This window comes from Pan paniscus, chromosome 1 (genome assembly GCF_029289425.2).
Source record: "Pan paniscus chromosome 1, NHGRI_mPanPan1-v2.0_pri, whole genome shotgun sequence".
Classification (NCBI taxonomy): Eukaryota; Metazoa; Chordata; class Mammalia; order Primates; family Hominidae; genus Pan; species Pan paniscus.
This window is the reverse complement of record NC_073249.2, coordinates 76091113-76104409: the sequence shown is the minus strand read 5'-3', so window position 1 is coordinate 76104409 and position 13297 is coordinate 76091113. Positions and strand designations below refer to the sequence as shown.

At 37.1% G+C, this 13297-nt stretch overlaps 1 protein-coding gene across 5 annotated transcripts in view; it reads right to left on the bottom strand.

Annotated features, from left to right (window-relative positions):
• ANKRD45 (ankyrin repeat domain 45) overlaps positions 1 to 13297 on the bottom strand; it is a 109747-nt gene that overhangs the window by 15593 nt on the left and 80857 nt on the right. For all 5 annotated transcript variants that reach the window (XM_055111433.2, XM_055111425.2, XM_055111436.2 and 2 more), the window contains 2 exons: positions 5608 to 5702; positions 3330 to 3468 (listed from right to left, as the gene is read on the bottom strand). In XM_055111433.2, coding sequence (XP_054967408.2) covers positions 3330 to 3468; positions 5608 to 5702 — 234 coding nt within the window. The remainder of the gene's footprint in view (positions 1 to 3329; positions 3469 to 5607; positions 5703 to 13297) is intronic.

The following is a 13297-nucleotide window of genomic DNA, read 5'->3' as shown; positions in this document are numbered from 1 at the left end:
ATCAAGTTGGCTTCATCTCCAGGATGCAAGGTTGGTTCAGCATACACAAATCAATAAATGTAATTCATCACATAAGCAGAACTAAAGACAAAAACCACATGATTATCTCGATAGAGAAAGAAAAGGCCTTTGATAAAATTCAATATCTCTTCATGTTAAAAATTCTCAATAAACTAAGTATTGAAGGAACATACCTCAAAATAATCAGAGCCCTATATGAAAAACCCACAGCCAATATCATAATGAAAGGACAAAAAGTGGAAGCATTCCCCTTGAAAACCAGCACAAGACAAGGATGCCCTCTCCCACCATGCCTATTCGACACAGTATTGGAAATTCTGGCTAGGGAAATCAGGCAAGATAAACAAATAAACAGTATTCAAATAGGGACAGAGGAAGTTAAATTATCTTTGTTTGCAGATGACATGATCCTATATCTAGGAAATCCTATTATCTCAGCCCAAAAGCTTCTTAAACTGATAAGCAACTTCAGCAAACTATCAGGATACAAACTCAATGTGCAAAAATTGCTAGCGTTTTTATACACCAACAACAGGCAAGCAGAGAGCCAAATCATGAATGAAATCCACTTCACAATTGCTACAAAAAGAATAAAATACATAAAAATACAGCAGTCAAGGGAAGTGAACAACCTCTTGAAGGAGAACTACAAACCACTGCTCAAGGAAATCAGAAAGGACACAAACAAATGGAAAAACATTCCATGCTCATGGACAGGAAGAACTAATATTATGAAATGACCATACTGCCCAAAGTAATTTATAAATTCAATGCTATTCCCATTAAACTGTCATTGACATTCTTCACAGAATTAGAATAAACTATTTTAAAATTCATATGGAATAAAAAAAGAGCCTGAATAGCCAAGACAATCCTAAGCAAAAAGAACAAAGCTGGAGGCATCATGCTACCCAACTTTGAACTATACTACAAGGCTACAGTAACAAAAACAGCATGGTATTGGTACAAAAACAGACACATAGACCAATGGAAAAGAATAGAGAACTCAGAAATCAGACCACACACCTACAACCATCTGATCTTCAACAAACCTGACAAAAAGAAGTAATGGAGAAAGGATTCCCTATTTAATAAATGGTGTTGGGAAAACTGGTTAGCCATATGCAGAAAATTGAAACTGGACCCCTTCCTTACACCTTATACAAAAATTAACTCAAGATAGATTAAAGACTTAAATGTAAAACCCAAAACTATAAAAACCCTAGAAGAAAATCAAGGCAATACCATTCAGGACATAGGTGCAGGCAACGATTTCATGAGTAAAACACCAAAAGCAATTGCAACAAAAGGAAAAATTGACAAATAGGATCTAATTAAACTAAAGAGCTTCTGCACAGCAAAAGAGACTATCATCAGAGTGAACAGACAACCTACAGAAAATTTTTGCAATCTATTCATCTGACAAAGGTCTAATATCCAGAGTCTACAAGGAACTTATACAAACATACAAGCAAAAAACAAACAACCCCATTAAAAAGTTGGCAAAAGACACGAACAGACACTTCTCAAAAGAAGACATTCAAAAAAAAAAAGGCTGGGCATGGTGGCTCATGCCTGTAATCTCAGCAATTTGGGAGACTGAGGTGGGCGGATCACCTGAGGTCAGGAGTTCAAGACCAGCCTGGCCAACATGGTGAAACCCTGTCTCTACAAAAAAATATAAAAATTAGCTGGGCATGGTGGCACACATGTAATCCCAGCTACTCAGGAGGCTGAGGCAAGAGAATCGCTTGAACCCAGGAGGTGGGGGTTACAGTGGAGGCGGGGGTTACAGAACCCAGTCTGAGTGAGAAGAGTAAGACTCCGCCTCGAAAAAAAAAAAACACATTCATGTAGTCAGTAAACAAACATGAAAAAAAGCTCAACATCACTGATCATTAGAGAAATGCGAATCAAAAATACAATGACACACCATCTCATGCCAGTCAGAATGGCAATTATTAAAAAGCCCAGAAACAACAGATGCTGGCAAGGTTGTGGATAAAAAGGAATTCTTATACACTGTTGGTAGGAATGTAAATTAATTTAACCATTGTGGAAGACAGTATGGCAATTCCTCAAAGATCTAGAGACAGAAATACCATTTGACCCAGCAATCCCATTAATGGGTATATACCCAAAGGAATATAAATCATTCTATTATAAAGATATATGCATGTGTATGTTCATTGCAGCACTATCCACAATAGCAAAAACATGGAATCAACCCAAATGCCTATCAATGATAGACTGGGTAAAGAAAATGTGGAACATATATACCATGGAATACTATGCAGCCATAAAAAGGAACGAGACCATGTCCATTTAAAAGACATGGATGGAGCTGGAAGCCATTATCCTCAGCAAACTAACGCAGGAACAGAAAACCAAACACTGTATGTTCTCACTTGTAAGTGGGAGCTGAATGATGAGAACACATGGACACATGGAGGGGAACAACATACGCTGTGGGGCGGGGGGAGGGACAGCATCAGGAAGAATAGCTAATAGATGCTGGGCTTAATACCAAGGTGATGGGTTGATCTGAGCAGCAAACCACCATGGCACACGTTTACCTATGTAACAAACCAGCACATCCTGCACATGTACCCTGGAACTTAAAATAAATGTTGAAGGAAAAAAATTAAAAAATATATAAATAAAATAAAATGTTGCCACCCTATCTCCCAGGAGGAGATGCCTCCTAGATGAGAATCAAAATCACCGACAGGCCCAGTGTGGTGGCTCACACCTGTAAAGCCAACACTTCAGGAGGCTGAGGCAGGAGGATTACATGAAGCTAGGAGTTCAAGACCAGCCTGAGAAACATAGCAAGACCCTATCTCCATAAAAAATTTAAAAATTGGCCAAGCATGGTAATGCCTGCCTGTGGTCCCAGCTACTCAGGAAGCAGGAGTATCACTTGAGCTCAGGAGGTGGAGGCTGTGGTAAGCTACAATCACACCACTGCACCCCAGCCTGGGTAACAGAGGAACACTCTGCCTCCGGGAAAAAAAAAAAAAAAAAAATCAAAGCAAAGCTACAGTAATCCCATAAAATTTAATGACTGATGATGGTAATATTAAGATTAGTATTAGACATTTCCTATAGGAAGAATTCAGTTATTATTAGTTATTACTAATATTGAAAATAATGAAACTAGGGAACTATATCATAGATTAGTGCTTGTAACAATGTTAATAACTACTTAATGAAGATTGTTAAAATCAGAATATCTCAAAAATAACAACATTGAACTTAATTTTCATCCCTTCTGACATTCAAACCACCTTTTATCCAAAACTTACGTGGTGTAGTCATTTTTGTGAAGATAGGAGTCACGATATCTTCCAGTTGTTGTCTCTGCTCAAAAAGCTCATTAATGGAAGCTTCTGTATGGGTTTCCAACCACTCATTTTTTGCACGGCATGCACTGAGGATGGTATTCTAGGGACAGAAATACAGAGTTTGCTCTCCACTTATTTATTGAAAAATAAAACTCAACAGTATCTCTAAACCAGCACGTCCAATGAACTTTCTGTGATGATAGAAATATTCTGTACCTGCATTGTCCAATACAGTAGCCATTAGATATAAATAGCTATTGAGCACTAGAAATGTGGCTAGGGTGACTAAGGAACTACATTTTAAATTTTATTTAATTTTAAATAATTCAAATTTGAATAGTCACATGTGGCTAGTATCTATTATATTGGACAGTGCAGCTCTAACGTTAGTGGAATATGAGCACAATAAAACTCACCATCAACAGTCATGAAGCCTGGTACCATTCTACGCTTTCTCCCTAATTCTTTATTTTTGTTAAGCCCTGTGACTAAAAGAAGTACTTGCAAAGACCAGAAAAGAATGGGTGGATGGTATGAGTTGCATGCAACTCAAAAGACAATGCTGATATTTTATTCCCTCTCAAATGGTTCACAGAAGGAGGAAGTTCAAGAAATACAAGAAAAGCTCCACCTTACTGAAAATCTCTCAATTTGCATTGTAAAATTATCTCATCGCACATATGCAGCAAATTTCTGATGTCTGATTTAAGATGTTTATTATACTATGGTCTGTAAAAATAAAGATAAATAAATACATTTGTGGTATGTCCTGTCCATACTGTTAAATAATAAGCAGTAGCATATGCAGAAGTATGTAGAAGCAGGTAGACTTAGAGAGGTGTCCATAACATCTTATTGAGAAGGAAAAAAAGTAAAATTAAAGAATAATATATATAAGTGTGATCTCATTTTTATAAAAACAAAATCTTTCATAAAATTCCTATTATGTGTATGGATACATATGATTATATAAGTGAAAGGGAAAACATAACACAAAATTATTTTCGAAACCACATAGTAGGTATTAAGAATAGAAATAGAAAAGGGAAAACTATTATGTTTGCTTTAGACATTCTGATTTTTTCTAATTATTACTATGTATACATAATAATTTCTAGTTCAAATAATCAAATTTTTTAAAATTAAATTAAGAATGTTCTAGTAACTAGTTTGACAAAGCACTATTTCTTTGTGTCAGGAAAATTTTGCTTTGCAGATCTGATAGCTCCAAAAGCTATTCTAATAAATTTTGCCTACATTTTGTTTGTTTCACAAGAGATTTTGCAGAGTACTCTACAAGACACAAGTGCAATGTATAACTTATCAAGTGCTTAGACTTGGTGATATCTTATACTTTTAGCAATACCTAATTCTTTTTCATCTGAATAATAAGTCACAGGAAATTCACAGAGCATCCTGCACAAAAATAAACGAAATAATTTAAAACCAAAACACATTTCTGATACCTTCAGTATATTTTTTAAATGTACATTCAGAGCACTAAACTATTCCACAGGGAATGCTTAGATCTAGTACTTAGATATGTGGCAAGTGGGCTTTAAAATTACTGTGTTTACAGCTGTGTATCTCTTTTCCCATTCTGGAAAATTTGACACATTAAATAATATGCAATGTATTTGTACATGTACATATATACTAAAATATACAATGTATATCTCAGTTTTGAAGCAAAATAATGAAATGAATATTTCCATTGTATTATTTTGGACCCTACCAGTCCAGAACCAGAACACTACCAGTACTATTAATACAGCTTCTGTCCCTCCCCATCCCACTCCCTGACTGCCTTCAAGAGATAACTATGATCTGTGCTTATCCCTTTGCTTGGCTTTTTAAATAGTTTTACTCCCATATGTAGGCATCCCTAAATTATATAGTTTGATATTGCTTGTTTTTGAGCTTTATAAAAGTCTATGTAGTCTTTGATAATTTTTTTTACTCAATATTACATTTCTAAGATTCAGCCACGTTGCTGGGTTTGATACTTAGTACATCTCTATGTCACTCTTTAATACTATTTATTTTAGTTTTGATCAGACTATCCTCTATTAGAGGTTTATAAAGAAAGGAAGGGAAGGTAGGAGGGAAGAAGGAAAGAAAGAGGGAGGAGGGAGGAAGTAAGGACCACCACCTGCCTTTAGAACATCAGTGCAAAAATTAAAATGTAAGACAAAATTCTCAAAACACTACAGAACAAGCAATAATCACAATACAGTACCTTGTCTTCCTTAAGGAGTTTCCCTGATCCCTTTTCTGTGTCAGTAACAGCTAAAGAGACTTTTGCAATATATTTTTTCAGAGTCAGCCTTGCATCTGAAAGAATGGACAGAAACACACACATGACAAGACAAACACAAGAGGCAGAGCAAGATAGTCAAATGGAAGCCTCCACTGTACACCCCACCCCACAGAAACACCAAATTGAAAAACTATCCACACAAAAAAGCACCAACATGAGAACCAAAAATCAGGTAAGCAATCACAGTAGCTCATTTTAACATCATATTAAGGAAAGAGGCACTGAAGAGGGTAGGAAAGACAGTTTTGAACTGCCTACACCACACTTCCCCCATACCCCTGGTAATAGCCACACAGTGCAGACAGAGAATCTATATGCTTGAGGGAGAGCACAGTGACTGTGGGACTTTGCACTACAGCTCAATGCTTCCCTATCATAGAAGAAAGCAACATGGGGCAGAATTCAGCTGACAACCATGGATGCAGCATTTAGACCAGCCCTAGCCAGAGGGGAAGCACACAGCCCAGCAGTTGGAATCTGAGTTCCAGCAGGCCCCACCACTACAGGCTAAAGTGCTATGGGGTCCTAAATAAACTTGAAAGGCCATCTAGGCCACGAGGGCTGCAATTCCTGGGCAAGTCCTAGTGCTGTGCAGGGATCAGAGCCAGTGGACTTGGGGTGCACATCACCTAGTGAGACACCAGCCTGAATGGCCATGAGAGTGCTTGCCACCGCTCTGCCAATCCCAGGCAACACAGCTTACAGCTCTGGGAGAGACTCCTTTCTTCTGCTTGAGGAGAAGAGAGGCAAAAGTGAATAAGACTTTGTCTTGCAACTTGGATACCAGCTCAGCCACAGTAGAACACGGCACCAAGCAGAGTCCTGAGGCCCCCATTCCAGGCCCTAACTCCAAGGTGGTATTTCTAGACACATCCTGAGCCAGAAGGGAACCAGCTGCCTTGAAGGGAAGGACCCAGTCCTGGCAGGATTCATCACCTGCTGACTAAAGAGCCCTTGGGTCCTGAATAAGCAGCAATGATACCTAGGCAGTACTCACCACGGACCTTGGGTGAGACTCAGAGCCATGCTGGCTTCAGGGGTGACCCAGAACATTCCCCAGCTGCAGGGACTAAGGGGAGAGACACCTTCTGCTTGACGAAAGGAGAGGGAAGAGTAAATGGGACTTTGTCTTGCAACTTGGGTACCAGCTCAGCCACAGTGGTGCAGCACACCAGGCAGGATCCTAAGGTCCCTGATTCCAAGCCTTGGCTCCTGAAGAGCATTTCTGGGCCTGGCCTGGACCAGAGGAGAGCCCACTGCCCTGAAGGGAGAAACCCATGCTGGGCAGTATTCACCACAGGCTGATTGTAGAGCCCTTGGGCCTCAAGTGAATACCAGCAGTAGCCAGGTGGACTTGCTGTGGGCCTGGGCAGTGGTGGCCACAGGGAGAGACTACTCTGTTAGAAGAAAGGGGAGAGGAAAAGTGGGAAGGACTTTGTCTTATGGCTCGGGTGCCAGCTCAGCTGCAGTAGAATAGAGCACCAGCTAGATTCCTAAGGTTCTTGACTCCAGGACTTGACTCCCAGATGGCATCTCCAGACCCACCCAGAGCCTGGGGGAACTTGTTGCCTTTACGGAAGGACACATGCCTGGCTGTATTTGCCAACTGCTGATTGTAGACCATTGGGCCTTGAGTGAATATAAGCAATAACTAGGCAGTGGCCACCACAGGCCTTGGGCAAGACCCAGTGCCATGCTGGCTTCAGGTCTGACCCAGGGCAGTCCTAGTGGTGGTGGCCACAGGGGTGCTTGTGTTACCCCTCCCCCAGTTCTAGGCAGCTCAGCACAGAGAGAGAGACTCTGTTTATTGAGGGGAAAGTAAGAAAAGAAAAAAAGAGTTTCTGCCTGATAATCCAGGGCATTTTCCCACATCTTACCCAAGACCATGAAGACAGTATCTCTACAAGTCTGCAAGAGCCACAGCGTTACTGAGCTTGGGGTGCCCCCTAATGCAGATACGGCTAGAGTAACCAAAAACTTAGATCACAACATCCAAGTCCCTTCAAATACGTAGAAAGCCTTCCCAAGAAGGACAGGTACAAACAAGCCCAGACTGCAATACCTACAATAAATACCTAACTCTTCAATGCCCAGATGCCAGTGGACATCCACAAGCAAGAAGGTCAGTCAGAAAAATAGGACCTCATCAAACAAACTAAGTAAGGCCCCAGTGATCAATCCCAGAGTGAAAGAGATATGTGACCTTTCAGAGAGAGAATTCAAAATAGCTATTTTGAGGAAACTCAAAGAAATTCAAGATAACACAGAGGAAGAATTCAGAATCCTATCAGATAAAATTAACAAAGAGTTTGGAACAACTTAAAAGAATCAAGCAGTAATTATGGAGCTGAAAAATGCAATTGACATACCAAACAATGCATGAGAGTCTCTTAACAGTAGAATTGATCAAGCAGAAGAAAGAACTAGTAAGCCTAAAGACAGGTTATTTGAAAATACAGTCAGAGGAGACAAAAGAAAAAAGAATAAAAAACAATGAAGCACTCCTATAAGATCTAGAAAATAGCCTCAAAAGGGCAAATCTAAAAGTTTCTGGCCTTAAAGAGGAGGTAGAGAGAGAGCAGGGTAAAAAATTTATTCAAAGGAATAATATTAATAAAAAAAAGAACTTCTCAAACCTAGAGAAATATATCAATATTCAAGTACTAGAAGATTATAGAACACCAAGCAGTTTTAGCCCAAAGAAGACTACCTCAAGGTATTTAGTAATCAAACTCCCAAAAATCAGGGATAAAGATCCTAAAAGCAGCAAGAGAAAAGAAACCAATAACATATAACGGAACTCCAATACATCTAGCAACAGACTTTTCAGTAGAAACCATATAGGCCAGGAGAGAGTGGCATGACATATTTAAAGTGCTAAAGGAAAATAACTTTTACCCTAGAACCGTGTATCCATGAAAATATCCTTCAAACACATCAGAGAAATATTTTCGCAGGCAAACAAAAGCTGAGGGATTTCATCAACACTAGACTTGTCCTAGAAGAAATGCTAAAGGGAGTTTTTTAATCTGAAAGAAAAGGATGTTAATGAGCCATAAGAAATCATCAGAAGATATAAAACTCACTGGTAATAGTAAGTACACAGAAAACCACAAAATACTATGTATGACACTGTAATTATGGTGGGTAAACTACTCGTATTTTGAATAGAAAGACTAAAAGATTAACCTATCAAACATAATAATTTTCAAGACATAGGAGGTACAATAGGATATAAATAAAAACAACAAAAAGGTAAAAAGTTGGAGGGGAATGAAGTTAAAGTGTAGCTTTTATTTGTTTTTCTCTTTGCTTGTTTGTTTATACAATCTATGTTAAGTTGTCATCAGTCTAAAATAATGAACTATAAGATACTATTTGAAAGTCTCATGGTAATCTCAAATCAAAAAACATACAACAAAGCTGGGCTTGGTGGCTCACATCTATAATCCCAGCACTTTGGGAGGCCAAAGCGGGCAGATCACTTGAGGTCAGGAGTTTGAGACCAGCTACTAAAAATACAAAAATTAGCTGGCGTCGTGGTGCATGCCTATAATCCCAACTACTAGGGAGGCTGAGGCAGGAGAATCGCTTGAAGCCAGGAGGCAGAGGTTGCAGTGAGCCAAGATTGTGCCACTGCACTCTAACCTGGGTGACAGAGTAAGACTCTGTCTAAAAAAAAAAAAAGAGAGAGAGAGAGACACAAAAAATAAAAAGCAAGAAACTAAAAGGAAGACAGGAAGGAAGGAAAGAAGGAAGATAAGACCACAAAACAACCAGAAAACCAATAGCAAAATGGCAGGAATAAGTCCTTACTTATCAATAATAACACTGAATGTAAATGGACTAAACTCTCCAATCAAAAGACATAGAGTGGTTGAAGAGATAAAAATCAAAGATCCAATTATCTGTTACATATAAGAAACACACTTCACCTGTAAAGACACACATAAATGGAAAATAAAAGAATAAAAAAAGATATTCCATGCCAATGGAAACCAATAAAGAGCAGGAGTAGTACACTTACATCAGGCAAAATAGATTTCAAGAAAAAAACTATGAAAGAGACAAAGAAGGTCATATATAATAATAGAGGGGTCACTTCAGCAAGAGGATATAACAGCTGGGACTATACATGCACCCAATGCTGGAGCACCCAGATATTTAAAGCAAATATTACTAGAGCTTAAGAGGGAGCTAGACCCCAATACAATAATAGGTGGAGATTTCAACACCCCACTTTCAGCATTGGACAGATCATCCGGACAGATCATCCAGACAGAACATCAAAAAAGAAACATTGGACTTAATCTACACTACAGACCAAATGGACCTACTAGATATTTACAGAACATTTCATTCAGTGACTGCACAATGCACATTTTTCTACTCAGCACATGGATCATTCTCAAGGACAGACCTTATGTTAGGCCACAAAACAAGTCTTAAAAGTTTCAAAAAAATTAAAATTATATCAAGTATTTTCTCTGACCACAATGGAATAAAGCTAGAAATCAATAACAAGAGGAATTTTGGAAACTATACAGCACATAGAAATTAAACAGTATGCTTCTGAATGAACAGTGTGTCAATGAAGAAATTACTAATAAGAAGGAAATTTTTAAAATTCTTGCAACAAATGAAAATAGAAACACAATATACCAAAACTATGGAATGCAGTGAAAGCAGTACTAAGAGGAAAGTTTATAGTAATAAACACCTACATTAAAAAAATACAAAAACTTCAAATAAACACCTTAACAATACATCTTAAAGAACTAGAAAAGCAAGAGCAAACCAAACCCAAAATTAGTAGAAGAAAATAAATAAAAAAGATCAGAACAAAAATTAATGAAATTGAAATTTTAAAAAAATTCAAAAGATCAATGAAATGAAAAGTTGGTTTTTTGAAAAGATAAACAAAATTGGCAAACCATTAGCCAGACTAAGAAAAAAAGAAAGGCCCAAATTTTAAAAATCAGAAAAAAATGAAAAAGAAGACATTACAACCAATTCCACAGAAATTCAAAAGATCATTAGAGGCTACTATGAGCAAATATATGTCAATAAATTGGAAAACTTAAGATAAATGGATAAAGTTCTAGACACATACAACCTGCAAGTTTAAACCATGAAGAAATCCAAAACCTGAATAAACCAATAACAAGTAATGAGATCAAAGCTGTAATAAAAAGTCTCCAAGCAAAGAAAAGCCCAGGACCCAATAGCTTCATGCCGAGTTTTACCAAACGCTTAAAGAACTAGTACCATTCCTACTCAAACTACTCTGAAAATAGAGAAGGAGGAAATACTTCCAAATACATTTTACAGAGCCATTATTACCCTGATATGAAAACCGGACAAAGACACATCAAAAAAAAAAAAAAAAAAAAAAAACCCCAAAACTACAAGCCAATCTCCCTGATGAACACTGATGCAAAAATCCTCAACAAAATGCTATCAAACTGAATTCAACCACACATTTAAAAGACCATTCATCATGACTATCATCATGACCAAGTGACATTTATCCCAAGGATGCAAGGATGTTTCAACAAATGCAAATCAATTAATGTGATACATCATATCAACAGAATGAAGGACACAAACCATATGATCATTTTAATTGAGGCTAAAATTTAATATTCCTTCATGTAAAAATCCTCAAAAAACTGGGTATAGTAGGAACATACATCAACACAATCAAAGCCACATATGACAGACCCACAGCTGGTGTCATATAGAACAGGAAAAACTAAAAGCCTTTCCTTTAAGATCTGGAATAAGACAAGAATGCCCACTTTCACCACTATTATTCAATATAGTGTTGGAAGTCTTACCTAGAGCAATCAGAGAAGAAAATAAAGGGCATCCAAATTGGAAAGGAGGAAGTAAAATTATCCTTGATTCCGGCTGATATAATTTTATATTTGGAAAAGTGTAAAGACTCCACCAAACAATTATTAGAACTGATAAACAAATTCAGTAAAATTACAGGATACAAAATCAACATGCAAAAATCAGTAGTATTTCTACAGGCCAACAGTGAACAATCTGAAAAAAAAATCAAGAAAGTAACCCCATTTACAATACATACAAAGAAAATAAAATACTTTGGGATAAACTTAACCCAAAAAGTGAAAAATCTCTATAATGAAAACTATAAAAGACTGATGCAAGAAACTGAAGAGGACATAAAAAATGGAAAGACATTCCATGTTCATAGATTGGAAGAATCAATATTGTTAAAATGCTCATACTACCCAAAGCAATGTACAGATTCAATGCATTGGTATCAAAATACCAATGACATGCTTCACAGAAATAGAAAAAACAATACTAAAATTTTTATGGAACCACAAAAGCCCCAGAATAGCCAAAGACATCCTGAGCAAAACAAAAACATAAAAACTGAAGGAATCACATTACTTGACTTCAAATTATACTACAGAGCTATAGTAACCAAAACAGCATGGGACTGGCCTAAAAATAGACACATAGACCAATGGAACAGAATGGAGAACCCAGAAATAAATCTATAAATCTACAGTAAACTCACTTTTGACAAAGGTGCCAAGAACATACATTGGGGAAAGGACAGTCTCTTCAATAAATGGTGCTGGGAAAATTGTATATCCATAAGCAGAAGAATGAAACTCGACCCCATCTCTCACCATATACAAAAATTAAATCAAACTGAATTAAAGACTTAAATATAAGACCTCAAACTATGAAACTACTGTAAGAAAACATTTGGGAAAGTCTCCAGGATATTGGTCTGGGCAAAGATTTTTTCAGTAATACCCTACGAGCAGAGGCAACCAAAGAAAACATTGACAAATGGGATTATTACGTTAAAAAGCTTCTGCACAGCAAAGGAAACAATCAACGAAGTGAAGAGGCAACCCACAGAATGGAATAAAACTACTCATATGACAAGGGATTAATAACCAGAATATATAAGCAGCTCTAACAACTCAATAGGAAAAAAATCTAATAATCCTATTTTTTTAAATGGGCAAAAGATGTGAATGGACATTTCTCAAAAGACATACAAAATGGCAAACCAGTATATGAAAAGGTGATCAACATCATTGATCATCCAGAGAAATGCAAATCAAAACTACAATGACATATCATATCACCATAGCACTCCACAGATACAGACATATAGATTTAGATAGATACAATTATTTTCTGTATCTCCCTACTAGAAAGTAAACTCCATGAAGGTAATGATTCTGTTTTGGGCTATGTTGTGTATATATTCTCAGCTCCTAGAACAATGTTTAGCACACAGTCAGCACTCAACAAATATTTGTTATATGAATGCTTACACAAAATGTCTTTGCTTATTATGTTTCCCCAATCTTAGATACCCTCTCTACACTTCCACCTATAAAAATTCTACTCATTCTTCAAAGCCTACTCACATATCTTTTTCTGCAAAATTTCCTAATTCCCCCAAGTGGGACTCATTGCCTTCTCAACAGTTATGTGATTATAATTTTATTTAGTTCTCATTTAGTAAAATCTAAAATTTTTTAGATTTAGTAAAATGAGAACTATTTATTTTTTATAATAAAATCAGAATCATTTTAATGATTAT